Raw genomic sequence first — 27,624 nt, 5'->3', positions numbered from 1 at the left:
TAACCTCTACTACTACTACTACTACTACTACTACTACTAATAATCATTATGTATATTATATTAAATATATATTATTATTTAACCTCTACTACTAATACTACACTACTACTATATATTATTATATAAACCTCTACTACTACGACTACTACTACTACTACTACTATTAGTTATTATTATAACCTCTACTACTACTACTATACACTATGATTAGTATTATTATTATATAACTCTACACTACACTACTACATTAGTATTATTATTATAATTATTATAATTATTATTATATTATTATATTATATTATTATTATTATATTATAAACCTTTACTACTGTTGTTGTTGTTGTTGTTGTATACTGTATAACTTAGCTCTCTTAAAGGTACACTCCCTTCCTGTGACCTCTGACCTAGCACAGGAGGAAACAGCGACACCACCGTGCTACCGGAATTAGCTTGTCGGTGCGCCGCACCGCATGCAATGAGCTGAATAATCCTCACAAACCCTCACAAGCTCCCCAAGTCACTCCTCAAAAAACACAGACAAAAGATAAGTGCAGAAAACGTGAGTGTTTACCTCTCTGGCAGCCTCCTGGCCGACCAACACATGATGACTGTTAGCATTGCCGGCCTCGTCTAGCCCGAGTCCTTTGACGTGACTGTGAGAGGCGATCCGCTGGGTCTTCGTGGTGCTTTTTACCTCCTCGATCTTCATAATTACACGTACTTTACAGAGATGTGAAGTAAAAACCCTGAAGCAAAGCTCACGGTGGAAGAAAAAGCCTCCCGTGCCTCGGATAACGTCTTACCGCCGAAACTCAAAACACAGGGAACTCGTTACCATGTGGTTTACTAGGGAAAATCAGCGGAAGTGATACCCCCGAAAGTACCGCCCATTTGAGCAATCTAGAAAAACTATGGACCTGTCAACTAACACGACGCGTTCATTGGTAAACGTCTGTCAATCATTTCCTTCACTCAAAAAACCCCCCCGCCCATGGTAGCGTTCACGTCGTTTGGTCTCAGTTGGCTTCGTCGTAGTAGAAACTGCTAGAAACTTTAAATAAAAGTGTCAAATTAGAGTGTTTTTATCGACCCAGCGCGTTTTACAGTTGAGTTTTAATTGTAATTAATTATGGCGGGTTAGTTTTCCTTATTCTTTTTAGTTTTTAAGCTAAAACAAAATCAGTTCCGCTGAGGATGAAGTGACACCAGAGAAGACATTCTCCCACGTTTACGGTGAAGTAAAGTCTTTTTTTTTTAGCTACCCCTGTTTTGTAAGACACAAACTAATTAAAAACATTTGTTAATTAAGTTTTAGGTTTAATAAAGCGGGTGCCAACGGTGAAAATAGTGAACGGTTCAAACCGCCGAGTAAGTGTCAGTTGGTGCTGAGTTCAAGGTCCAGCTTAGAGTGACGGAAAATAAACACACGTCATATCAAACTCAAAATGTCAGCTGACAGTGCCACCAAAACCTTAAATTCAACGTCGGGGTGCTCGGGCATGTCGACAGCGGGAAGACATCGCTCGCCAGGGCGCTGAGCAGCACCGCCTCCACGGCTGCCTTCGACAAGAACCCGCAGTCCCTGAGAGGGGCATCCAGCTGGATCTCGGCTTCTCCTCCTTCACGGTGGATCTCCCCGATCACCTGGGGACGACAGCGGAGGCCAGAGGCAATATGAGAGGCTGCAGTTCACCCTGGGGACTGCCCGGGACACGCCTCTCTTATTCGGACAATCATTGGGGGTGAGCTCGCCTAGTTTGGTGGCTATAGTGAGGACAGCACGTGGAAAGGTGTTAAACCCATCAGCAACCACACTTTATCAACAATACCTACTCCATGTGTGCAGTCCACATAACCCTGAAGTATAATGATGTTTCTGATGTTTTTGAAATACTTTAGAGGGGTGTGTTGTAGAGAAATTGCTGAAGTCAAAGGGTGATTAAGGGAGATATAGCTCAAAATAGTTTATCTGCCCCAGTCCCTCATCAGTCCAGGTCACATCCCCCAACTGCAAATACACACGCAAAGATGCACGAGATCCCAAAGAACAGAATATACATAAAATGTATATTTTATATCTCTATATATTTATATACTGTTTCAGGACACGTACAGATAATGGTGTTTTCGAGTTTCAGACAGACATATTAAAACACTTGCGATGTCTGACAACATTAGTAGCATTCCAGTTTTCTCTTTTTTTTCTCTGCCTTTCTGTCAGTGTAGTTTAGTTTGTAGTTTGATTTCATTGCAGCATTTCGTGCACTTTAGGAAAGATGGGAAAGAAGCGGATACCATGTTGTGGAAGAAGTCAAAGGTCAATGGTGAGGTCAGGAAGGAAGAAAGTGTTTCGGAGCCTTGATGTCTTATGCTGTATTTATTGACCTTGGCCAAAGAGAATTAGAGACACTCTCAAAGTTCATCAGAAGTGCCTGAGTCGGTCTCACATTCTGCCCAACTCACCGGGTGGATCGGCTTTAAACCCCAGATAACACCACAAATACTACACGCCAGTAATTAGTCAAAGAGAATGTTTTTACCATGCAGTGCTGTATTATTTATTGACGCTTGATCAGGAGAATGAGACACTCTCAAAGTTCAGAAGTGCCTGAGTCTGTCTCACATTCTGCCCAACCCATCCTGGGTGGATAAACTTTAAACCCCAAGATAACACCACAAATATTATACGCCCAGAATACTCAAAGAATATTTTTTTACATGCAGGAGTATTGTCAGCATATTCTAGATGTTTTTTTTTTTTTTTTTTTTTATTCAGATTGTATAGTCGAGGAGGCACAATAGGTCTCTTCGACCCTGGCCACCACAGTGTTGAGATAGACTGGCACCTAGTGTTCTCAACCAAAGCCAAACCACTAATACTGCCGAGGACCTAATAATAATAATAATAATAATAATAATGATTATAGTAGTAGTAGTAGTAGTAGAGGTTATATAATGATAGTAGTAGTAATAAATCTGTAGAGATAGACATAGAAATCATGTCATATATTTATCCTGTGCAAGATGTGCATACATATACTGCAATATATAATATGTACACATGTATAAATATATATATGTATAAATACACAGATATGATATGTATAGTATGTATAACATGTGCATAATAAATATTTGACTGTACAAAATATACGTACTATAAATAAGATACTATGAGTATAAATAGGTAAATAAAATGTGCAAAAGGATAAGAATATTGTATAAATATTAATATCAATATGGTTTATATTAACACATAGCACATATGATATGAAGTACATGCTCCAGTATTTGGATTGTTGAGGTTCAGAGTACAAAAGGTGACAGGTAGATTAAGTCCAGTTCTTTTTTTAGTGAATGTGTTAAGTTAAATGTTTAATGTAATAATCTGAGAATCAATGAAATGTACTAGTGATGAATAAATGGATCTACTGACAACATCTATAGTGATTTAATTGATACATGTGGATGTTTTCTCAGTCATGTCAGGACCAGAGTTCATGAAAATGATTTAAAATGTTAAGTCACCACAATTTAGTGACACAGGCTCAGCTTAAACCGATATAGACGTCTAGTGTTTATGCTCTGCAGAGTGTAGTGATATTTTAAAATCACAGGAATAGCATAAGATAAGATAGAGTTTAATGATCCTGCTCCTTCTTACATGGTAGGAGTAGCATATTGACAAGGGGTTATAATGTACTATGGAGATATTGCAGGAGCTGCTGCAATATCGATGATGATTGATTTCAATACGTAACTCAAGTCAGGAGGTATCCCAATACAGCTGCCTGTATTGCAGCTGACTTTATCTTATATGTCAACATATAATGTCACTACTTTATTTATTTTTTTCACTCTCCAGGCTTGTGGCATCATTGTCGAGCTGATCCGTTCAAAAAAGATGTCAGGACGGGCAGTGCTACTAGCAGGACCGCCCGGTACAGGAAAGGTAAGTGTCCTAACTAGCAAAACAGCAGTAAAGCTTAATTGAGTGTGATCTCTATTGTTGGTGCAGATTGTGACTCTTAGTCCCTTTTTTTATTTCTTCTTCCTTCAGACTGCCCTCGCCTTGGCTGTAGCACAGGAGTTGGGAAACAAGGTGCCTTTCTGCCCGATGGTAGGGAGTGAGGTCTACTCATCTGAGATTAAAAAAACTGAAGTCCTGATGGAAAATTTCAGGAGGGCCATTGGTGAGTGTCATTTAAATATCATATGGTTCCTTCCTTCCTTGTTTTCTGCCCCCATAAGAAGTGTCTGTTGAAAGTTGTGAAGATTTCATGATGAAAACTTTAAACATTCAAACACTAGCAAACCGTAAATATAAAAATAATATTCCCAGAAAGCACAACAAATGTTAAAATGATGATTTTAAAATATATATATTTGATCGGCTGCATATGTTTCAGAGAAATCTGTTCGAAAACCTCAGCACATAAAAACAAAACCGCACTCCACTTTCATCTCTTGCCATAGATGCTCAATTCATTCCCTCAGTGAGGAGACCTTGGGTAGGAAGAACAAGGTGTCCTGCTCACACTGTCCTCATGAGCTGAAAGGCAACACCTGACAGCGGATTCATGAGAATGGTGTTGAGAAGGAAGGAAGGCTAGAGAGGGGGGAAGGGGGTTTGTCTGACTGCTGATTGTACCTGTCGCAGAGAAGGAAATGGAGCTTAGGTAGTGGTCGTCAGCACCTTTGCTCCTCCCCTAGAATAGGATCCACGGGGAGGAGGGAGGGTTTCATTTGGAAGTTGTCATCACTCTGTCGATAAGAGCGCCGTGACAGACAGCCCCCCTGCTTTAAGCATTGCTTTCTGACCCCCATCACTGCAGATCAGCCACCTGTGTGCAGCTCATACTCGCTGCCACAGGCTGCATGAAAGAGAAACAAGAGTGCGATCATGTTACATAAGATGATGCCCCAGACATTTCATGGGCGCACGCACACATGTTCTCTCTCTCTCTGTAATAAAATGCATTATTCGGTAGAATTGAAGGATGTGGCGGCCTGCTTGAGTCAAGAATATAAAGAGCCGATTGAGTTCTCACTCTGCACTGTGCGCGTGTGTGTGTGTGTGTCTGTAACGTCGCCCGCATTCAGGACTGCGTATCAAAGAAACAAAGGAGGTGTATGAAGGGGAGGTGACTGAGCTGACCCCCTGTGAGACGGAGAATCCCATGGGTGGCTACGGAAAAACCATCAGCCACGTCATCATCGGTCTGAAGACGGGCAAAGGCACAAAGCAGCTCAAGGTCAGACTGAGCACTCTAAACTTTTTAAAGCACCCTGACCTATATTGAAATGTAAAGGTAAAAGGTAAAAGGTCCAGCGTCTTACTTAAAAATGCCTCGTCTTGTTTCCTTAGCTGGACCCCAGTATTTATGAGAGCCTTCAGAAAGAGCGTGTGGAAGTGGGAGATGTCATCTACATTGAAGCCAACAGTGGAGCTGTCAAGGTATTGCTATGTTTCTTTCACTTGTCACTCCCTCACAACCATGTACAGACAAATCATGTGTTTTAAATACAAACCATAAGAAATATTTAGTGAGACATAAATTCTGTGTTTTCCGTCATGTCCTCTCCAGTCCTTCATGGTGGCGTCCTTTCATCTCACTCAGCTCTGCATGAAAGCTCTGCTGCATTTCTGCTGTACTCTGGAATGAGCCTCTCTCATTCCTGTAGTTCTTCGTGCTCCCTTTTTATCTCTCCATCTCCCACAATGCCTCTTTTCCAGCAGCGGGGGCTTGTGGCCTGCGTTGACAGGTTGCGATGACGGTTCCTTTAATCGGTGCAGGTGGGCCGGCGGGGAGGGATCCGCGGGTCGGCTCTAGTCAGAGGCCAGAGGAGGAGGGCTGGACGACACATTTGTTACTGTTGACAGCCGTATCACGACCTGCCCTCTGAAACTCTTTCATCCCTCGGCCACATGACCTCTCCTCTGCGATGAGCTGGCACTGGGTTCAATCATACACCTGCTCTCCCTCTCCTGCCCTGTGCTTGTCTGTGTTTCACTGGTGTCCACAGGCAATGTGAGGCATCCATTTTTTATATAGATATTAAAATTATTATGATGAACATATTTTTGTTGTTACTGTGTCTTCGCAGAGACAAGGTCGCTGTGACACCTTTGCTACAGAGTTTGACCTGGAGGCAGAGGAATATGTGCCGCTGCCCAAAGGCGACGTCCACAAAAAGAAGGAGATAGTCCAAGATGTCACACTGCACGACCTGGATGTTGCAAATGCCAGACCCCAGGTATGTAACCGCAAATGTCAAATAGCCACGCGGCAGAGTTATCCACTATGCTTTTTATATAATTCCTCATTGTTTGATCTCAGGGAGGCCAGGACATTCTCTCCATGATGGGACAGCTGATGAAGCCCAAAAAGACAGAAATCACAGGTAGAAAAAAACCTGACAAAACTTCCCAGCTCACATCACCAGCTGTCCACACACAAGTTGACTTTTTATTATTATTATCCACGACTGTTTTTCTGTTTTTAGACAAGCTGCGTGCTGAGATCAACAAGGTGGTGAACCGCTACATTGACCAAGGCGTAGCCGAGCTCGTACCCGGCGTGCTGTTTGTGGACGAGGTGCACATGCTGGACATCGAATGCTTCACGTACCTTCACAGAGCGCTCGAGAGCACCATCGCCCCCATCGTTGTGTTCGCCTCAAACAGGGGGAACTGCTTAATCAGGTTGGAGGACAAAAAATAATTTAAAAAAAAGAAACACACAGAAAAGATTCGTAGTATTTAAACCACGATCATTTGTTGCTCACTAGGGGGACAGAGGACATCTGCTCTCCACACGGCATCCCTCTGGACCTGCTGGACAGAGTCATGATCATACGCACCATGTTGTACACACCACAGGAGATGAAGCAGGTGAGTCTGGAGATATCTGCATGTGCGACGTTTGACACCTGCATCTGTGCGTGTCTCTAATGATGGTGTGGTTTGTAGATCATCAAGATCCGCGCTCAGACCGAGGGGATCAATATCAGCGAGGAGGCTCTTTCACACTTGGCAGAGATCGGTACCAAGACCACCCTCAGGTAAAGATGCACACTGTGTATCACATCGAGGCTCCACAGTGGTCCACCATTCATAGCAACAGCTGATGAAGCTCATGGTTTCTGCAGTATTAAGCGCAAACCAAAACAGGAAATCTACATTTAAAGTAATGTACTGTGAAGAAAAACAACTTATAGGATGTGCAACTCCTCTCACTACCTTCTCTATCCTAAATGTGCGAGTTTACGGAGTGGCTCATATTTCCCGTTTCCCCTCAGGTACGCTGTACAGCTCCTGACGCCGGCCAGTCTGCTGGGCCGTGTTCAGGGTAAAGAATCCGTGGAGAGGGAGCAGGTAGAAGAAATCAACGAGCTGTTCTACGATGCCAAGTCTTCGGCCAAAATCCTCCAAGATCAACATCACAAGTTTATGAAATAAAACCGAATTTCTACTTTTTCAACTCACAGGGCTGCTCACACTGCGTTCTCAGTCAGTTGTTCCATGCTTTGTGTCCTTTGCATTTACCCACTGGTTCAGTCTCACTCATGTCCATGCCCCATGTACTGTAGTAGTTTTGTTCTAATAAATTTTTATCCATTTGTTTTGTTGATGAGAATAATTTTTTGAATAAAAAAAAGGAAAAACACAAGACTCTTTTTGGATTGGTGGATTACATTTTTACTCACATTTACTACCTCTTATTGTTACATCCTGCTCTGAAACACATGATGGATGAGACAGAATTCTAATATATTTAAGAAATCAGACATTTTTAGCAGTATTTTGTTTCAACTGTGCAGAACACATTAGGATTTTTTTATTGATATGGAATTATTCTTTTTAAAAGTATAAGTTACAGTATTGCACATGATGCTTTTGTGTTCATTATTAAACCCTCACTCTAAAAATGTATGTTAATGCTGATTTTACAATGTTGGATAAATTAACAATATTTCCCCCCCAAAAAAAGAAAACTGATTTATGGGTTAAAATATTCTTGATATTTTTATATTTAAGAGCACTTGTGTCAGCTGCAGTATGATTTACAGAGTCACAAAGTGTCTAAAACAAGATTTTTCATGGACAGCTGGAAGACGACTGATCCCAAACCCCTTAACGTCTAACAGGTGTTGTCCAGTCCTGGTCAGGAGGTCCCCAGCTACTTCCTGATTGGTCGAGTTGAGCGTGTGTTTAAAACAGTCTCGGCTCCTGACCTCATTCCACTGAACACAGACGGAGCAGCTTTACCCATTTTCTCTGCGGAGGAAGAGCAACAAGAGCCAGAATATTTCAAAATTAATGAGGCAGTTGAAGGTGCGTTATGTAATATTGAGGATATGCGCTTTATCACCACACACACACTTTGTTTAGAACAGACTGTTTGACAGGAATCTCTCATCATTACAGCCCTCCTTTCCTCTCTGTATATGGAGTGGAAACTCCAGCATCATGAGAAACACCCCTCACACAGACTCACTGCCATATTGTGATCTTAACCTAACCAGATCCAGAAAACAAAAGACTGCCTCCTTTTAGTTTCATTTGAATTAGTGCTAAATCTTATATTCCCATGTGTGTTTATGTATGTGTGTGTGTGTCCTCACCACATTCCTCCATGACTTCAAATGTCTTGCTCTTCGCTGCCGTACTCGCACCCAATTTGTTCTTTGCTTCAGCCAGGTCCTCGTCTCTCACCTCAGGACGCTGCATTTGTTCATCATCTTCCTGACCCGGCTGAAGGTCAGCAAAGAGACGAGGGGGGGAACAAAAATGACAACACACATCTGTGATATCTGCCTGAAATTCTGTCGACATCATGAGAAAATGTCATCTTTCTTTAAAAATAGTGATCTTACTTGAGACATGTTGGTTGAGCAGTTGCAGAAAAAGTCTTCTCTGTCAGCCGTCTGTCTTTTTCTCTTTGTGAGTCCACTCACAACACACACTCACATATATACACAACCTAGCAGTGATTCCCAGTGGACATTAAATCTGTTCTCAAGACTAAGAAATGGCGTAATGAGTGTATGGCTCCTCCTCTTTTCTGTCTCTCTGTCTCTGTGTTTTCTCATGATCTGCTGTCCTCACTGCTGCTTCATTAAATGATGAGATCACTGCTAGAACTTGTGGTATTACACCTCCCCAAATAAATCCCAGAGGTGCAAGAACATGACAAAAGTCTGTCTCTGTATCCTCCACGTTTTTTTTCCTGCAGCTAAAGCCCGACTTTCCAACGGCAAGCAAACTAAAGCTCAAAGTTCATAAGGTGTGACTGGAAAGATAAGTAGTTGTTTGTCTTATACAACTTAATACAATGCCTAACTCGCATACAATTATATGTTTTAAGAGAGCAGAGAGGGGAACAAGCATTGGCCATGCTTTAAAAGAATGCGGTCCCCACCCCTTCCTGCTCATTTTCCATTATTACATCATTATACAGCCCCAAGGGGGCAGAGGAACGACCAAGCAAGTAACTAAAAGTGTTTCTAAGCAACGTCAAATTATCGCTGAACTCAAATCTATTTAAAGTGAAATGACATAAAGTATATTACTCGAAGAAGAGTTATACTTTCTTACAGTGCACATTTGTAGCAATGAAAATGTCATCAAACATTTTCAGACAAAATATAATTGACAGACTTCAAGCGGAGACGTAGTTTCATCCTGTTTGTGGTGAATACACAGATATACTTCTGTCACTTCTAATACTTCTGTCAAAACAAAAAGCCTATGTGAACAGACATAACTGAAAACGAAAGTGTAAAAGAGAGATCAAAGATGTGGCTTACATAAACGGACTTGACCTCAAAAGATCTCAAACAAACACTCTGATTGTTTCCTAACCACAAGTTTGAACGGAAATGTGCTTCAAGAAGGTGCAAAGTTATGATTAAAATATTATTTATTTTAAGTCGTGTCATGTCATATTATGGTGTGTTATCAAACAGCTGGGCTACTCCAAAATGGAAATTGAGACACACACGACAGATGCTTTGGGCTGCTTACAGTTTATACATTCATATTTTGTCATTAAATTAATTATAACACCACAAATATGAATCTTGTTGCCTTGTTTTACTGTGTAGGACGGTCTGTTCCTGAAACTAATTCAACTGTCTTAAAATAAAAATTTTTTATCACCCACATCAAATCCCAAAACAGACATCATACACACACTCATACACACACTCATACACACACACACACGTAAGGTCCTCTTTAAAAAGTTGTTCCCACACAGTTGTTCGTCAGTAACTGTCTCCTGTTTTCCTTCCAGTCCAGTACACACACCTCCAGTCCAATTTAAGTGTGTTTCTTCGTGTATCGGGGTAACAGCTGAGTCCTCACAAAGTGAATAAGCTGAGTCTCTGTGAGAACAACAGCTACAAGTACAACGAGTAGACACGCCGCTCCTACACCGATGTGGACCAGCCTCAGCAACCAGCCATCGTCACAGCAGAACAAACCCTGAAACCAGAAGTAGAAGCTCGAGTTGATTTAAACAAGACACAATACAGATTATATAGAATAAAACTGGTTATTAAATTAAGATAAAACACAGACGTGATTCTCTTACTTCAGACAGCGCTGTGACAACGCCACTGACAGCGAGTGCCAACAGTAGAAGCGGGGAGGGCAACAGGCCTCGCAGAGGTTTCCATTGACTGTGCTGGAAGTAATGTTGTATGTAAAGCAAGCTGTGCAAGATACGCAGGCCCATGTTAAGGCAGTTTGCCAGTATGAAGCCTACAGCACCGGACCACCATGTCAACATGTAGGACAGGATCAGAAAAGACAGAGACAGAGCCAGCATCACCAAGTTATACCTGAGGACAAAACATAAACACGGTGTTATCTGACAGGTAACATGATGTGTAATAACTAAACGTCTGCGTATATGTTTCTACATCCTTACTTGTCAACCTCTTCTTGGCTCATGGCAGCAAATACAAAACACTCTGTTACACCGTTTACAGCAAGCAGGAGAACATAGCAGCTGTAGCATCGCAGCAAAGAGGGCCCTTTAACAGGAAAACATAAAAGCTGTGAACAACGAGCACAGTAGAATTTGTCCCATACATCCAAATACCACCAGCTCACTTACCGGCCCCGCTGCTCAGTAGAGATCCACCATAAATGTCCAGAGCCAAGTGAGAGTAGGCGTAGCCAAACACTGTGATAATCAGACCAACCACCAGCACCAGTTTCAGCAGACACTCCAGAACCTCTGCCGCAATGGCAACATCATCCTGCAGACAAAACCCACGACACTCCTCGTTCATTTTTAACCCATTCACAAACATTTTGAGTTCACGTCAAAAGACCCGCACCTGTTTCTGACTTTTAACATCGCGTCCTCGCTCCAGCACTTTGGCAAAGAAGATGTAGAAGCTCTCCTCGATGGGCAAGAAGATGAAGCGAGCCACCATGGAGCCCAGATTGTTGACAATGTCGTAAACTCCCTGGTCTCCAAAGCTGAGGACGTTCAAGAAGGTCATGACGTAACGCTCGCCTTCTGTCAGGATCTGTTTGAGGAAGGACTGCTTGAAGAAGCTCCACGTGAGCCGGGCCAGAGTCCAGTCAACCAGGGGCTACGAACAACAGATGGGGATCATTAGTCCTGCATGGTTACAGTTTATCTTCTAAATAATATATTTCCTTAAGCTTCTACCTCTCCTTTAGCTCTACGGGGAAAGAAATCTCCAACACTGTGCAGAGGGAAACTCTTCCGGGCTGCTTCTTTAGAGCCCAAGAAACGAATGAAGTACACAGCATAGCAGAGCACCAGGAATCCTGTGTACACCAACTAAAGAGAAGCACACAGCTTAAAATCATTAGTCATCACAAGTTATAAGAAAAACAGTGCAAAAAGAAGTCTAGTTTCTTACATGAGCAGCACAGAAGATGTAAAGGCCCCATTCCCGGGCAAACACCACCAGCACCACAGTTATACTGCACTTAGCGATCATCGCTAAGCTCTCGGCCACCACCTTCAGTCGGACAAACATGTGAGCCTGAGCCAGGACCCAGAAGGGCTCGGCCAGGAGCTCCTGCACTCCCGACAAGGCGAACAACACCACAGCAGGGCCGTAGTAAGGGACCGTCTGCGGATCGGGGATTTCCAGGAGCCACAGCCACACACAGACCAGCAGGGCTGCCCATAACACACCGAGAGGCAACCTGAGAGGTAAAAAAAACATCAAGATTAAAAACACGCATCCCGTACTTTGATCAATCTGTAAAAAAAATGTAAAAAATAAACTTACGTCAGCCACAGCAGGTTGATAACTTGTCTCCAGCTGTGGTTTGTGCCGGATCCTCCACTCAGGCAGGCTCTCCGGAAAGCCTCTCTGGATAGAAACACTAATGTGGTGTAGAGGAGTGTAAGCCTGCAGGATGAAGACACACACACACACACACACACACACACACACACACACACAGTGAGATGTGCAGGCACTGTGCTCTTGTCTCGGGCTGGTGGTGGCGCCTCTTTACCTGACATTGACGACCCCAATCAGCTCTTTGGACACAAAGCGCAGCGTGAAGGCGTTTAACAAGAAGGTGAGGACACGAAACATCACCTGAGACACAGCAAGAGGACACGAGAGGTTATTACCTGACCCAACTTTGAATTAGGTCTGTGTTAAAGCTCAGGTGTGTGTGTGTGTTCACCTGTAGCAGCACATTATACGAAGCCAAGGTGGTCGCACTCTTCAGCACATCCTGTGAACTCATCTTGCTCTTCGCTGGAAATCTTTAGTTTTAAACTTATCTGCTGGTTTACACGAAGGGAAGTCATTATAGAGCCATGCCGTGAGAGAAAAAACGATAATAAAAGCGGATAAATCCCAAAGAGAAGTGTGAGAGCACAAGCAGGGGAAGCTGGAAGTGTTATGATGGCACTTCCGTACACATTGTGCGGACGCACGTTACGCGATGACGTCAGAGGGACGTGATATCCACCGCCGCTGTCGCTAGAGGGCGTAACCACCGCTCTGCACACCTGTACCTGTACCTGTCCAATACTACATTCACATGCAAATTAATTAATGCTGCCGATAAACTATAGATAGACTATTTGTGTATTATTTTCCAATCCACTTTATTTAAATAGCACGTATTTAAGCAAACACGAGGTTTCCAAAGTGCTGCACAACAAGATAAAACACAGTAAATAATAAATAACACAATAGAAACGCAATAAAAACAAGCAGACAATAGAAAGATAAAAAAAACAATAAAAATAAAATAAAAAGCACAAGATAAAATAAATAAATAAATAATAGAAATAAAAACAAATAAATAAAAATAAACACATAGAAACACAATAAAACATGAAGTAGACAAAGAAAGATAAAAAATAAAAAATAAATAAAAAAAAAGCACAAGATAAAAATAAATATAAATAATATATAAAATAAATAAAAAATAAACAATAGAAACACAATAAAAACATGAGAGAAGGACAATAGACACGATACAAAACTATAAAATAAAATAAAATAAATAAAAAGCACTACCCGCACAAGATAAAATAAATAAATAAATAAATAAAAATATGCATGTATACACATAAAATCAACACTCTACATGGCGTCAATGAGAAGTCACACAGACCTTGAAATCTAAACTATAACTAACATTACAATACAATAAGTACAAACTGGGAAATCGTGCCTCTCTTGGGTTTTATTCTTGGTATCATCTTTTTTTATGATTATACTGTAACACACACTTCACACACTCCTCTTCTCTCTTTAGATGTGCTGTTGAGACAACATCAAGCGATCCTCTTGTCGCCTTTGTATTTTTGTACATTACCTAATTTTCGTTTACTGTTTTGATTGGGCAACTTGTTTTGTAAAAAATAAAATTAAATGTCAAAGACAAAGTTTTTCAGTTTCTTGTGTGTTTATACACGAAACTGGAGGGGGCACCTTAAATCTTGCTTGGGGTGCCAGATTGGTTCGGGCCGGCACTGGTTTCAATCTATTACAATTTACTATCCTAAATAAAATAATGTGCACACCCTTCCCCTACAAACCTGTAACTGTATTTCTAATCTGTGCAACTAACATTATAACCAACATTGTTCAAGTACAAGTTGATGAAATTTATTACAATTCACTTTTCTTTTCTTTTTTTTGTAACTATTATGTATGTTTACAAAAATAATGTGCATACAGTTCCCCTACAAACGTATCTGTAACTGTATTTTATGATCTCATGAAAATGTCAAATCATCATTTTGTTAATGTTTGTTTATGGTTAAAAAATAAATAAAATAATGATGATGTTCCTACGCAGGTAACAAATTACATCATCAAGAAGTGAAAAACTGTCCCCTGTGGCTTTTATTGATCAGGCTATGAGAGCGAAAACTTCTACAAATGCAGTAAATCCAAGGAATGACTTCCATTTTCATTTCCAACATGGTCAGTGCAGTGGTTTTGTATAAAAAAAGTCAATAACATTCTATTAAACCTTCTAAAATATCCTTGTTTTTGATGGGACGATGTTAACTATGCTACTACTCTGAAGGTAGTAGTAGTCTGTAAAGCTTTAGAGTAATTAGGAGGTGTTGTGGTTTGAAACAGAACAGAACGTATGGCTCATTGGTGAAGTTTCTACACATGTGGAGACAATTTTACTCAAAAGACAGATTTTCATCAGGATGCTCCTTTAAACTTAATTTCTCAATATTTGATACCACAAATAAAAACTTCTGAGTTTTAAAAACAGCACATCAGACTTGGGAGTTGATGGTTTTTTAATCAGATGTAAAAGATGGAGACAGTAAAAAAAGTACATCCTTAGCAAACAAATATACATGTTGCAACAATATACATATACATTGTCTATATACAGCATTTCAGTAACCTCCTACTCATTATTTAAAGTCACATACTTTTACTGACCTCGTTGCACTCCTGAGTGCGTCCGATCCGCCTCCGTCTACAGACCTTTCAGTGCAGCTGATCACAGCCACACCTCTGCTGTTAAATGTTCTTTACATGGCACCGTTGAGTCAATCACACAAGCTTTTCTTTGTCAGCGAGACATGATTTTATCCAGTCAAAGGCAAGAATTGAGTTGTTTCGAAGACAGATAACATTCATTATTTATCTATATTTAAAGATGGATGGGGTTTTCCTTGGTCTGATCTCTATACATGCAGTCGTCTCATTCACACATTTACACTTTAAGTTTACAGTATAGTTTATTCCTATAGGTTTTTTTTCCCTGCTCTTAATTTTTCATCCCCACCTGGGTTGATTTGAATGTGACGAAAAGGGACACAAAATGGCTGCGGATGGTAGCAGTGACGTCAAGTGGAATGTAAGGATTTTCAACCTCCCGCCCTAATATTATTACTCATATAGGCTTTCACGACCTAGACAAATAATAAGCATGCACACAAATACAGTAACATCAATATATACAGTACAAGGGCCCGTTTCTACTCGTATCGTTTCTACACGTACCCAAGGAGAATAGTTTGTGCTTAAAATAAGGTCACAAAAATACTGATTGTAGAACAGCTCACTCTTTTGTTCACTCGAGTTTAACATTGTGACAGAATAAGGGGACTGTTCGGAAAACAGTAGGGATGTAACCCAGACCAGACTGTCATTACTACAGTCACTTTTCTAAAAGGTGCTCCATCTTAGGGTTGATGAATGAAAAGCCGGCGAACGCGTCCTGATCCATTGAATCTATGAAGTTCTTGTCACTGTAGGAGAGACGAGGCTTCTCACTGAGGAACTCCCGATCAAAGTTGCTGCAATCATTCGGTGCTTTCTGTAATTGACGACAAACATATCTCAGCAAAGTGATCAAACAAAGGCAATCATCAACAGAATAAAGATCCATGTGATGTGTGTGTGGGTCATACCACTTTGGGTTTGAAGGGGGGCTCAATCTCTCTCCTCTCCAAGGCCTGCCAGTTGATGGTCTTGAAGAAGGGGTGCAAACGGATGTTACCCACGATTCCTAGCCTGCGGGAGGGGTCTCTCTCGAACAACTGCGGGACAGTAAGGGTAAGTAAGAAATGTGCACTATTGCATCTCAAAAACAGCTACAGGAATTATTTAATTTAATTTGAATTGATTTGATCAACCTCAGAATTTAGCCATAATCTACAGGAGCCTGTGAGCATGACAGATACTTTGTATCAAAGGTGCGGTACTGACCCGCTCAAGCAGATCCTTGGCCTCCTTGTTGATCCAGCGAGGATAGTGGGGAGTGTCCATGCGGATGGACTCAAACAACTCATCCTCATCATCTCCATGGAAAGGCGACTGCCCCACCAGCATTTCATACAGCAACACCCCAAATGACCACCAGTCAACAGAGAAAGAGTATTTCTGTCCCAGCAGGATCTAGGTTGAAGGACGAAATTAATAAAAATTATTCTACAAAGACACAAACACTTGTTACCTTGCAGAGAGACGAAACCAAATAAGTTGGCGAATTTAATATTTTAGAAGAAAGCATCTCTAAGTATGAAAGACTGTACCTCTGGAGCGATATAGTCAGGAGTACCGCAGAAAGTTGTAGCGCGATTTTCTCCGAACAAGTTCTCCTTGCACATGCCGAAGTCTGCGATCTTTATGTGACCCTCATGATCCAGCATCACGTTGTCTAACTTAAGATCTCTGTAAAAACAAAACAATGCTTTTATTTAATGTTGTCATTTCACTCACCATTTTTTCAAAGGATAACACAAAAGTTTTTCAGTTTTATTTCCTGCCTGCGTCTAGTTTCGGTTCGTTTCTAAATCTAGATCTTACAGAGATCTGAAACTTGCCTGAGATCAAAGTCAATATTTAGTCCACTGTCGGCGTGTTTATTTACGAGACATCTTATAAAGCTTAGTATTAAATGGTCATGAGAGTGTAAGCTACAGGAAGCTGTACACTATTGCTGAGATTTTCACTTCAGCTTTTTGACCATAAGAAATCACATTTTCTTCTTCACAGTGTCGGGCTTTCAACTGCACTACCACGCAGCTTTCAGGAAAAAAAAGTGTCAAACTGCGTGGGATTATCTAACCAGACCAAGTTTAGAGTCTCTTCAAGTTCATTTTCACATCACACTTGCAACTGCACTGTCTTCTCATGGAAGATCAGAAAAAAATCAGCTTTTATGTAAAGAATATATTATTATACGCAAGAACATGAAAATAAACCAGTACGGTCATGGTTAAGTGTATGTAGCTGTACCTGTAGATGATTCCTTTGGTGTGTAAGAACTGAAGACCACAAATGATCTCAGCGGAGTAGAACCTGGGAAGACAAACATGGCAGAGACGGACATATATCAACTTCTCATCTCTGGGGGGAAAGCTACAGGCCTGTGCTGCTGTTATCTCACCGCTGAGTTGACAGCTGAACACTGGTGTCACTGCAGACTCATTTCAGTGTTCGAGCTGAATTATTGAAGAGGACATTTGTATGGAGTAGGAGACTGGTGAATAACGTTCTCATAATGTGAAACCTGAGCGCCTCTGTGAGCCGAAAGATTAGCCTATCTCTGACCTGCTTCTCTTGTCATCTGTGTCAGGTGAAACGATTGAGTCCTGAGAGGAGATAGAGTAGCCTCCGCTCTAAAACAATGACTGGTCGTTGACTGTAAATGACCGACTGACAGGGACTGAATAGGCTGTCAAGCTCTACCTATTGATCGTCTCTCACTTCAAACCTCTTATTAAATATAGCTCTCACAGAAAAAAGTTAGAAAACACAAAACAGAATGTAAAGTGGTGACCAGATACGTGTAATTAGGTGTAAGTAAGTTTGGCTCTGCTATGTGAGGAATGCTGAGACATTGAACTAGACTCTCTCTGGCACTGGGGCAACAGGTTAACAGTAGCCACTGGGAGAATAGGCCCTTTGTGCTGATAAACAGGTCAACGGAAACTCTGCAGTTCATTTGCTGCCTAAGGAAAAAATATTGCATAACCAAATGCAGGAGACATTTTCCATTTTGCCGTGACAACATGTGCAGCGACACACAAAGCTTATTTATCGTGCCTGGCCATATATGTAAACATGCATGCACGCGTGTGTTTTGTTCAAAATGAATGCATTGTGAAATAATGAAACAAACCGCTCTCCTTTTTTTTTTCTCCCCTCATTCACTGAGGGTAAATTTTCCATTCGGGCTACAGTCACTGAGTGAGGAGGATTTTAATGGATGCCAACACAAGATCAGGTGTCTGTGTTTGCAAAGTAGAGAATTACCCCTGTCATCCCGTGGGTCCAGGACACAGTCACCAGTTTAACTACAGGAAATGTAAGGGTTTTTTTTTTCACATTATGTGGCACCTGTTTTTTTAAACATACACCTGTTGACACATGTTTAAAAAAAATACTTGGGTCTTACTCTTGAAATTCTTTAAAACATAAAACTTTCGCTGCATAAACTGGGATCTACCGTGCATATACTGTGCTTAGTGTCGTGAATTTGTGTGTCTTAACAGCACCCGAGCGGAAATGTGTCACTTCCAACTCTATGTTTGTAAATGTGAGATGTCAAAACTCGAGTTGGCTGCGGTACAGGTGCCACCAAGCTTCAGACTTCACAACACTCCTCTTTCACTGGTGAGCCATTGTTTTGTTTGTTTTTTTTTGGAGGGATTCCCACAGAGTGATGAGTAAGAGGGGTGGGTGGTAGTAACTGATACCTCCCCATGCAAACAGTACGCAGGCAGTAAGAGCTGCTCACTCCTTACAAGGCCAGACTGCTAGTGCGAATGGATGCCAGCGCAGCCCCAACCAATCAGGGTTCAGTATATCATATAATAGGAGAGAAACGAAGGGAGTGACACGGGGAGAGTAAACATGGGCTCTTCTTTATGAGTATCTGCTTTCCATCAGTTCATTGATTCTGTGTGCGTGAGTCTCTGCACAGCTACAGTAGATCAAGCGTAATGACAGCAGGTAGTTTTTACACCAAGTCTGTATGTTGTTATGACTGTGTGAGATGTGAGACTCACGTGGCTCTGTAGAGTTCAAAGCGTCCTTTCTCCTGAATGTGAAACATCAAGTCTCCTCCGTTCAGATACTCCATCACAAAGAACAGATGTTCCTGTTGGCAAGTTTCACTTTGAGCATTGAGGACACAGTTCAAAGGAGTTATGTAGTAGAGACAATAAGTGACAAAGACACCTATCAAGTGGAAAGGCACTACCTTGGTCTGGAAGGTGGAGTAAAGGTGTGTGAGGAAGGGGTTTTCCCAAGCTAAAGCCAAGACTCTCTTCTCCACCATAGTGCACTCCACGTCGTCATCCATCAGTACCACATCTTTTTTTAGAGCCTTCACTGCAAAGTACTCTCCACGACCCTTCAGCTCTGCCAGGAGAACCTGAGAGAAGAAGATATTTAAACAGCACTTTATTTACAGTTGGCTTAAAACAAGCAAAGTTACTCATAGATAAATCAGTTAAGGAAAGATGCAAATTTCAGTTCTCTATCAGTCACCCAACACAAAATCTCTTCACAAGCCCACTGCTGTACAAACAAATCTACATTCCCTGTGATCCTGTGGAAACAAAAGTTCCACAGGGTCACAGCATCAAGAGTCAGCCCACCCTGTTGTCTATCCCTACGAGTCAGGTAGATTGACATTTTGGCTTCATCAATTAAAAAGTTCAGGAGTTGGCACTTTGCTTTTCCTGTTTTTTATATCAAACTCCACAAATAAACACAGAAGAAGAAGAAGAAATATTTTTTTCCTGTCTTATTAAGAGCATGAAGCTTGTAATGCCAAGTTACGTGTTGATAAATCTAAACACCTACACAGCTCACAGTTTGATCAAACACCTACAAATATTTTAAATATAAGAGACCTGAAGTTGCCAGTGTGTTTATGACAGGTGACAAGTTGTTGACTGGTGTGTTAATAATTACTGTCCTCTCACTGTTGGGTTGGGTTGTGGGTGGCTCTCACACACAGTTCACACAGACACAGTTGCTCAGTACCTTGCCAAAGCTGCCTTTTCCCAAAACCTTGTGGAACACGAAGTTGTCCACGTTGATGCGGGTCAGGTGGGTAATACGAGACTGAGGCCGTGGGCTGGATCCCTCCCACAGTCTACCATAGTGAGATCCATCTAATGGACAAAGTTAAACACATAGAAATGACTTTTTCAGGTAATCATCTAACACTGAATATTTTTGCATATTATTCTGCAAGTACAGAGCAAATACTGCTCACATAAATAAATGTAGGTGCATGCACAAAGAAAATCAACCTGCACTGACCATTAACTTCCAGTCCAGCAAGCTTGTTGACTTCATCATAGATTCCAATGTCAGGCAGGTTAGGCAGATTTGGATCTGAACGGCGAGTGGACGATTTCTGATGGAACAGCGAATGCAATAGCAAAAATAAGGATGAAACAGCAAGACAAACAGTTTCCCACCAATGGTTACCCATCTAGCTGTGGTACATCCAAGGTGAACACATTTTGTCTGACTCTCCTCTCAAACAATGGCTGTGTGCTCTAACTATCCCCCTCTCTACATACATTTAGAGGTCTGTAAACAGAGAACAACAGAACCGGGGGTTCCGCAACAAGCCAGTCCTTAAACACACCAGTACAGGAAGCTCAGGTTCCCATTGAGGTCAGGTGTCTGACACTTTCAACAATCCATCAACACGGGACGGGGGACTGGGAGGTTCATATTCAAGTGACACTGCTACGCTTTATTTTTTATTGTACATTGTTAACAATCAATTTAACATCAAGGGATTATAAAGTGTCAGAAAACAATGAAGAGAGTGTCATGTGACACTCTCCTGTGGAGAGTCCCAACAGACGTGCTCTCTCTGGGTTATTGTTGGGATTAATGTCATAAACAGGCCCAGAAACGGACTGGATTTATGACTGCGATGAGCTTATGGTTACAACTAGGACAGGAGTCAGGCTAAGATCATGTCCCGTCAGACACTTTTTATTCATGTGCATTTGTTCTACGTCTTCATTCAAAGAAAGCTGACATGCAACATGATCAGCGCTAATTTTTTTATTCTTTAGTTTTAGCAGATCATATGACACAGACCGAGGTCTTGATGGTGGTTTAAAATATTTATATAACAATGCTGGCTTTGGGCAGCTTCCAAATGAAGTGGTACCAAGCTAATTACAGACTCGCTTCCACACAAGGAAAAAAAAAACTCCTGAATAGAAAACCACACAGTTTCTGTCAGTATAAATGTGTGTAAGGCATTTAGATGTGTCAGCAGCCTCTCAACATTTGTGGTTCTCATCACATGAGCAACAGATAAGAGATAAGTAAGAGATAATGTAATGAGATATCAGCAATGTCTGAAAGAGACCTGACTTAATTAGGAGGTATGATACCTGAGTCAGGCAGGTCAGATTATTTATATTTAGGGTTTACTTCAGTTTACTTGATGCTTGATTTTACCATGCACTGAATGTCGTGAACTCACCTGGCTGACTTGTGTAAGTGCTTCAGCTAGTAGTTTCTGGTTAATACCACAAAGGTTGGCTACTTTATCTTGACACTTGTGATGTACGTTCATGGCACAATCTACAAAAAAATAATTTAAAAAATGGTGTTAAAAAACAAAAGTACACTTACATTACAACAATTAGTCAATCACATCTGGACTGTACCTTCACATTTGAGGCCTTGTTTGACTAGACCCCACAGCAGACTTCCACAGTGATCGCAGAAGGTGGGACTCATGTAGTTGTTGGTCTTGAAGCGGTGTGGCATGTCAATTTTAAAGCGCTCCTTCTGGAACTGTGGGGATAAACAGGATTCATCGTCTCCATGAATGACCGGTAGTTCGGGAATCCTAATCTGCGGCCTACGATACTTCACGGGCCTGCGCACCTGCCTCATCTGTTTGTTTCTTTTTTGCTTTGTCTTCTGCTTCCCTCTCTTGAGCCTACACTGTCAAAAGTCACCACACTGCTGGATGAAATCTGCCTTTCCTTTCTTCCCACGTCGGCCTCTGCTGTGATTTAACACGCCTCTGTGGGGCCACAGCCCATCCTTTATTTACCCCACAGGTTGGTCCGTGTGTTTGATCATTTACTTGTGAAACATTATCTAGGTCAGTTGATCTTTGATCGTCTTTATCCTTAAATATCAATGATCAGAAAAAAGAATGTGGAGCCTGACTGATATCTGTCTTTGTAATAAACTCCGGCCCTCCAACATCTGCCTGTTCAATGATATTACAACCATAGTTCATAAGATTAAAGAGAGACACTTTACCGCAACAACAAAAAAAAAACAGAGTGAGAAAATGTCTACACTAAACTGAAATTTCAAGACATAAGGAGAAGGCTCACAGTACATGGCGTACTGCACAAATATGTGATACGTACCACAGTATCCCGACTGTTGGCAGCAGTACCAGTACATCTGCCAATGATTTTGTCTATGCATTTCTTGTGGATGGCGGCATTGCATTCTGATAAAAAAGATAGAAGAGATTTATATACTTTGATCAAGGATCTGAGCGTATCTTGTATACTGGCCACAAAGTAATGCTTACAAAAGAAAAAGGATTTAGTATGCATTTATAATACATGCCATCTATGCAATGTGGTTCTATTTCAAGTGTTGCACAGAGCACAGGAGTTTTTAAATAACTGTACACTTACGTCTGCATTTATAGCCTTGCTTGTTGAGTCCCCTGTGAGAGAAAAAGCGACACAAATGGGTCAGTTTGTATCATTCGTTGATCATATGAATATTTTTCCAATTTAGTCGCAGTGCACACATATCAGGGTTTCTTTTTTCTTCTCATTATTCATTGAATAGGACAACTGAAGACAAACAAGCAGGGAGAGGACGGGAGGGGACAACACGCAGCAAAAGACAACAGGCCAAAGTTCTGTGGCCATCTAAGGATGACAACCATTATTACAGTTTCATCAATAAGCTCACAGTCTAATTCTGTTTGACAGACTACTGAACTCAGATTAGTGTGTTAAAATGCTAGCAATGCAAAAAGTCCCTAAACACTATGTTTTTAATCTATCGATGTCTGCTGTATCTAATTGTTGGTTTATGAGTTTCCTTTTAGCTGCTTTCGTGATTTATTATTAGGGCTGAAGTGTAGAGCAGACTGACCAGACAAATTCTCTGCACACGGAGCAGAAAGTGGGTTGTCTGAAGAACGTGGCGATGAACTCGTGGTTCTTTATGAAGTGGATCTTGGCCTGTTTGATAGCCCCTCGTCTGCGGTTGATAGTGGGAGCCTCTTCCTCCTTTGCAGGCTGCTTACTCTCTTCCAAATAGATAGATTAAACGCAGGTCAGTCATCCCACAACAATGCAATGCAAAAACAAAGGTCATCTTAATAACATTAAGGAACCCAAAGGAATCGCTCGTGTGAATGCCTGACAAGATAAGATGAAATTAGCAAGGAAACGGCAAGTTTTCAGTGTGTGGGGGGTTGAAAGGAATGAAAAGTGCAGTTTGGAAATCAGACAAGCTGTCTGTGGAGCCACAGATTGACTTTGGAAAGAATGCTAAGTAAAAAAAGACAGATTTAAAAAGACCCTCCATTTTCTTACTATTCACTGACTTATCCCCACCTATCCAGTCAGAATATAGCAACACTGCACACTTCAAAGTTAAGTATTGTCTGTTAATGCGGGCAGGCCTCTGTCAAACTAGTCTGATCAAACCACAACCACACAGAAAGGCCCTATCTAAAGCCAGTGTTTATTCAACATGGCACACTTAGTGTAAGAGGACCTGTGGCATTTGTAGATATAAAAGGCTCATTCTAAGGTAACACAAACATATTTTTCTTATTTTCAGGTGATAATACACTAATAAAAACATAGTAATGTACATTATATTCAATATCTGCCGTATTCTGCAATGGAGCCACCTAAATCTTACACACTGGATGTTTAAGGATGTTTTTTGAGATTGTGTTTTTGGTCATATTTAATGTTATGTGAAAAATATTTCCACTGAATCCTTTTAATACTTTTTAATACTTCCCTGTAAACGTTTTATTTCATATAGGCTATTTCCTTATACCTTTAATGACCATGGCATTGCAATTTATGTTTCCACTTTCTTTCTTTTACCTGTATCCCCTCCCTCCAGGAAATACTGCACTGCCATCATCACTTTCCCAGAAGGATGGAGATCCACCTGAACACAAAGTCAGACACACAGACATTTACACACAGACTGCCTGAGATAAAGCTCTACATGAACAGAGGACAGCTTGTAATGTCCTACCCAGAATTCAGCACGCCCGTTGGCTTTCTTGCAGCGCTCTGCAAGGACAGACACTCCCACAGTGACCTCAGCCAGCGGCTCCTCTGCTGTCTTCATCAGCAGTACCTCAAGCACACGACCCTCATAGATGTGCGCATCAAAACTGGCCTTCCACGCCGGGTACATGGTGGGTTTTCTCTGAACCAGGGTCTTACCTCGTTCTTGGAAAAAGGAAGGTGAAAAGAGAAAAAAAATATCTTCTTATGTTTTTAAGAACAGGAAATGAGTGGGGAGTTACAGCTTTTTGAGGTGACGACTTGATCAGGGCGTGTTGACTGTCAAAGAGTTTCTCACCAGTTGTCAAGGCCTCTTTCATCTTGATTGCACAAAAGGGTGCGTCGGACAGAGGAGGCAGGACGCCCAAGTCGTAGGAATTAAAGGCGATCCTCAAGAAAGGGGCCATGGTGACGAGTACCAAGGTCACCTGCTCTTAGAGATGGACAAACACAGTGTTACCCTGGAGACATTTATCTAGCATGGCATGTTAGTTACACACAGCGCTACAGTTTGAAACCATATTGCATGTATACACACAGTTACATAATCTTGTGCATCAATTATGCCGGCTCATAGGTCTACATTAAACTGCATGATCTTTATGTACACTGTGGGACTGAATGATATCAGAGAAAGAAGATAAGAAAGTGCTCCTTTAGTTGATGTGAGAAATATTTAAAACATATTCCTGAGAGACACCTGAACTCACTCACATAAAACGGTAGATCGCTGTGCCATCGAAGACAGAGCGACTTCTGTTGAACGACAATGAAATTCACAGAAATGGGCAGAAATTTGACTCTGGTTGCACCACCACTTTGCATTTACTGCTTTGCTCCTTTCTCACTTCGAGACATTTCCACACAGTTGCGCCCACATGGAGGAGGGACACAAAACAGCTTTACACCTCCATCAGCAACAACTGTTTTTGTCTTGAAGACCTTCGATAGCAGTTTGTAATTTCAAAGTGGGGAAAAGCGTTTGCTGCTGTTAAACTAGTGAGGAGATTTTATAGGCCTACTGATTAAATTGCTTAAAAACAAATACATTAAAACATGGTGAAAACCTACATGCTGGGCCCTAGCTACTGTATGCATGACTTATTTATTTTTAGTAAGCTTAACACGCTACAGACGTAGCCACAGCTTTTTTGACAGCCTATGCACCACATGTTTTTTTTCATCTTGCAAAAGGATTTAAAATACGAGGCAGGCCTACTGTACGCCTGTCAATCTCATATGTTGGCCAGGTATTTCAAATGCACTGTCTTGCATGCCTAATCCGTCAATCACACACCTTTGTGTTTGTAGAAAGTACAATTTCAAATGTGCGGGCAGCATTTGCAACTCTGACACCTTCTTGGTTAGCTGTGTCACCGTGTGCCTTCACTGTAGTTCCTGAAAAGCTGCAGCTGCAACAAGCGAAGGTCTTTGCCTGTGCTACAAAAGCAGAGCGAGCCTCGACATGTTGCTAATCCAAACACAAGCATGCAGTGCACCACAGTAGGCCTACCTCCTATTTACAATCCAAAAAGCCCATATCCGCCCACGGTGAGACCAAAAAAAGGAAGACACAGAAAAAGAAGTATGCACTAAGAGAGGGGAGGGTGATGAAATACCAAGTCCGCTCATTCACTCTCTGCTGCTGCGAGCTGCTGTCAGGGTTTTGGTTGAGTTAATCAATACCAAACACAATGTGTGATTGAGGCCAGTAGTGATTGATTACCAAGCAAACTGTTCATGTGCAGTTTCGATTCGTCCCATCTGGTAAACTCAGTCGTTATGTCGCATGCACCAGTCCGCTGTAACTTCCACCTAATTTCCTAATAATAATTTCCGTATATAGACTAATTTCCGGATGCATTTAATTTAAGCAGAAGTGCTATTACTTAGTCGAAGTGATGTAATACATATGTAATCACGCAGGCGTGACAAAAACGCCATAAAGATAAGATAAGCAACAACTATGATACAGATATTAAACCAACTACTGGCTTTTTCTATGTGAAGTAGAGTGCTGTAGACTGAATCGTACACCTACATCGCTATTAAGTTATTTGAAATGATAAAAGAATAATAGAAAATTGGGTGTAGCTCGCTTTACTGTGAAAGGAAAAGAGAGATGGAGCTTGTACAGCATTGCTGTCTGCTTTACAATCTTTACTGCTGTTGATGGAAACATGTCCTCACATGTACTCTCTCTGAAACACACACTCTAATAAAAGCAGCCATGGACATATTTCAAATAGCTTTTGAATCCCACACATGCTGTATAAAAACACAAAGTAAAGAGCAGTTGTTAACAGTGATTTATAGTCCAAACTGTGAACATGCGGTCATCTATGCAACACATCTTTAATCTGAAGGATGTGGTTGAAACGTCAGTTGACTTAAAAGTGTCACCGTCAAGTCTGACAAAGGTTTTGGAAACCTCTTTGTGACAAAAGTTGCTTTTTCTTTTTCTTAATAGGGAAGAAAAACAAGAGAAAAACAGAGACGTCTGTACAAACGTGCCCACATTCCTCCTCTCTCACCCGGTGTCACGGCGTATTCTGTGACCTGAACTGGGTGTGCTGCCATAGAAACACACTTTTGACTGCGGTCGTAGCGTTGAAGAGTGGCGGCGTCAGTAATGCCCTTGAGTCGTAGCGCCTTCACCAACCTGTCGGTTACTTTCATATGTTCAATAGTTGATGTCGTAGCGCCATAGTCACAGATTCCGTCAGTTAAAAGCCTTTTAAAAAACAGAGGGATTGTTGCTTTTAAATAGGCTAGCTTTGGGGTTTTAAAAAAAACAAAAAACACGATGTTTTCTTTTTTAAAAGTGCCGTTAAAGAGGAGAGCAGACACCGTGTTGCCAACGTTACCGTGTAAGTTAACGTCTAAACTGTGAAAGAATTCGCGAACGTTAGCGCCAACGGTCACGGTGGAACGATTTGAATTTAACAGTTAAGTCTCCCACACAGATGCAAGAAGAAGAAGAAGAAGGAGGGCTACAACTTTACAACTTTAAAGTCTGTGGAAAAATAAAAATATATATATATTTTAAAAATTAAATTAAAGTCTCACCTCGTCGCCTCCCGAAAAAACTTGCTTGTTTCTTCTTTCTTTTTTTTTTTTTTTTTTGCACCGCGGCACGACGAAAAGTTGCTCTTTCTCTTCCTCTCGTTTTTTCGCTCTGTGATTCCGTCGATTGAGGAAGTGTGGCGCGCGCTCGCAGAGGCTTTCTCTGCAAGCTGTGGACGTTTACCTGCCACACACACACACACACACACACACACACACACACACACACACAGTCCTCAAA

General features: G+C 41.4%; 4 protein-coding genes across 6 annotated transcripts in view; 1 reads left to right on the top strand and 3 right to left on the bottom strand.

Annotated features, from left to right (window-relative positions):
• Positions 1-7,673, top strand: part of ruvbl1 (RuvB-like AAA ATPase 1) — an 8,473-nt gene extending 800 nt beyond the window's left edge. The window contains exons 2-11 of the mRNA XM_019271970.2: positions 3,866-3,952; positions 4,061-4,193; positions 5,104-5,255; positions 5,369-5,458; positions 6,109-6,258; positions 6,342-6,405; positions 6,508-6,706; positions 6,793-6,895; positions 6,974-7,065; positions 7,303-7,673. Coding sequence (XP_019127515.1) covers positions 3,866-3,952; positions 4,061-4,193; positions 5,104-5,255; positions 5,369-5,458; positions 6,109-6,258; positions 6,342-6,405; positions 6,508-6,706; positions 6,793-6,895; positions 6,974-7,065; positions 7,303-7,462 — 1,230 coding nt within the window. The 3' untranslated portion in view covers positions 7,463-7,673. The remainder of the gene's footprint in view (positions 1-3,865; positions 3,953-4,060; positions 4,194-5,103; positions 5,256-5,368; positions 5,459-6,108; positions 6,259-6,341; positions 6,406-6,507; positions 6,707-6,792; positions 6,896-6,973; positions 7,066-7,302) is intronic.
• A 20-nt stretch (positions 7,674-7,693) lies between these two features.
• Positions 7,694-9,037, bottom strand: mustn1a (musculoskeletal, embryonic nuclear protein 1a). Its single transcript, XM_027279890.1, has 3 exons — positions 8,881-9,037; positions 8,629-8,758; positions 7,694-8,281 (listed from the first exon to the last, which is right to left on the bottom strand). Exons 1-3 carry the CDS (start codon positions 8,887-8,889, stop codon positions 8,184-8,186), a joined length of 237 nt encoding a protein of 78 aa, XP_027135691.1. The 5' UTR covers positions 8,890-9,037; the 3' UTR covers positions 7,694-8,183.
• A 977-nt stretch (positions 9,038-10,014) lies between these two features.
• Positions 10,015-13,011, bottom strand: rft1 (RFT1 homolog). Its single transcript, XM_019271963.2, has 10 exons — positions 12,701-13,011; positions 12,524-12,609; positions 12,292-12,414; positions 11,914-12,205; positions 11,697-11,831; positions 11,356-11,616; positions 11,130-11,274; positions 10,941-11,046; positions 10,602-10,851; positions 10,015-10,492 (listed from the first exon to the last, which is right to left on the bottom strand). Exons 1-10 carry the CDS (start codon positions 12,761-12,763, stop codon positions 10,328-10,330), a joined length of 1,626 nt encoding a protein of 541 aa, XP_019127508.1. The 5' UTR covers positions 12,764-13,011; the 3' UTR covers positions 10,015-10,327.
• A 1,769-nt stretch (positions 13,012-14,780) lies between these two features.
• prkcda (protein kinase C, delta a) lies at positions 14,781-27,535 on the bottom strand. 3 transcript variants are annotated; one of them, XM_027279888.1, is made up of 18 exons: positions 27,387-27,535; positions 24,616-24,745; positions 24,283-24,482; positions 24,126-24,192; positions 23,152-23,308; positions 22,680-22,711; positions 22,401-22,486; positions 21,678-21,807; positions 21,491-21,591; positions 20,296-20,392; positions 20,014-20,144; positions 19,223-19,396; positions 19,029-19,120; positions 17,254-17,316; positions 16,548-16,686; positions 16,222-16,410; positions 15,924-16,052; positions 14,781-15,829 (listed from the first exon to the last, which is right to left on the bottom strand). In XM_027279888.1, the coding sequence occupies exons 2-18, from the start codon at positions 24,722-24,724 to the stop codon at positions 15,671-15,673; spliced, it is 2,055 nt and encodes a 684-aa protein (XP_027135689.1). In that variant the 5' UTR covers positions 24,725-24,745; positions 27,387-27,535; the 3' UTR covers positions 14,781-15,670. The 3 variants fall into 3 exon arrangements, with proteins under 3 accessions (XP_027135689.1, XP_027135690.1, XP_010747205.1); XM_027279889.1 differs by having other exon boundaries at positions 24,616-24,750; positions 27,387-27,520; XM_010748903.3 differs by lacking the exon at positions 27,387-27,535 and adding an exon at positions 26,852-27,305.
• Positions 27,536-27,624: the final 89 nt, after the last annotated feature.

The sequence above is a fragment of the Larimichthys crocea genome, chromosome VI (genome assembly GCF_000972845.2).
Source record: "Larimichthys crocea isolate SSNF chromosome VI, L_crocea_2.0, whole genome shotgun sequence".
Taxonomy (NCBI): Eukaryota; Metazoa; Chordata; class Actinopteri; family Sciaenidae; genus Larimichthys; species Larimichthys crocea.
The sequence above is the reverse complement of the archived record's forward strand: the minus strand, read 5'-3'. Positions and strand labels throughout refer to the sequence as shown.

Bases quoted from the DNA above. Each gene is read 5' to 3' on its own strand.
- mustn1a (XM_027279890.1), bottom strand. The intron at 8,282-8,628 runs GTGAGGACACAC...CTTCCTCCGCAG, and splicing joins TGAAGTCATGGAGGAATGTG to AGAAAATGGGTAAAGCTGCT.
- rft1 (XM_019271963.2), bottom strand. From the start codon at position 12,763: ATGAGTTCACAGGATGTGCTGAAGAGTGCGACCACCTTGGCTTCGTAT. The intron at 11,832-11,913 runs GTAAGAAACTAG...GCTTCTCTTTAG, and splicing joins ACATCTTCTGTGCTGCTCAT to TTGGTGTACACAGGATTCCT. The intron at 11,617-11,696 runs GTAGAAGCTTAA...TGTTGTTCGTAG, and splicing joins CCCGTAGAGCTAAAGGAGAG to CCCCTGGTTGACTGGACTCT.
- prkcda (XM_027279888.1), bottom strand. From the start codon at position 24,724: ATGGCCCCTTTCTTGAGGATCGCCTTTAATTCCTACGACTTGGGCGTC. The intron at 24,483-24,615 runs GTGAGAAACTCT...CCTTTTTCCAAG, and splicing joins GAAAGAGGCCTTGACAACTG to AACGAGGTAAGACCCTGGTT. The intron at 20,393-21,490 runs GTGAGTTCACGA...CTGTTCCATCAG, and splicing joins CACTTACACAAGTCAGCCAG to AAATCGTCCACTCGCCGTTC.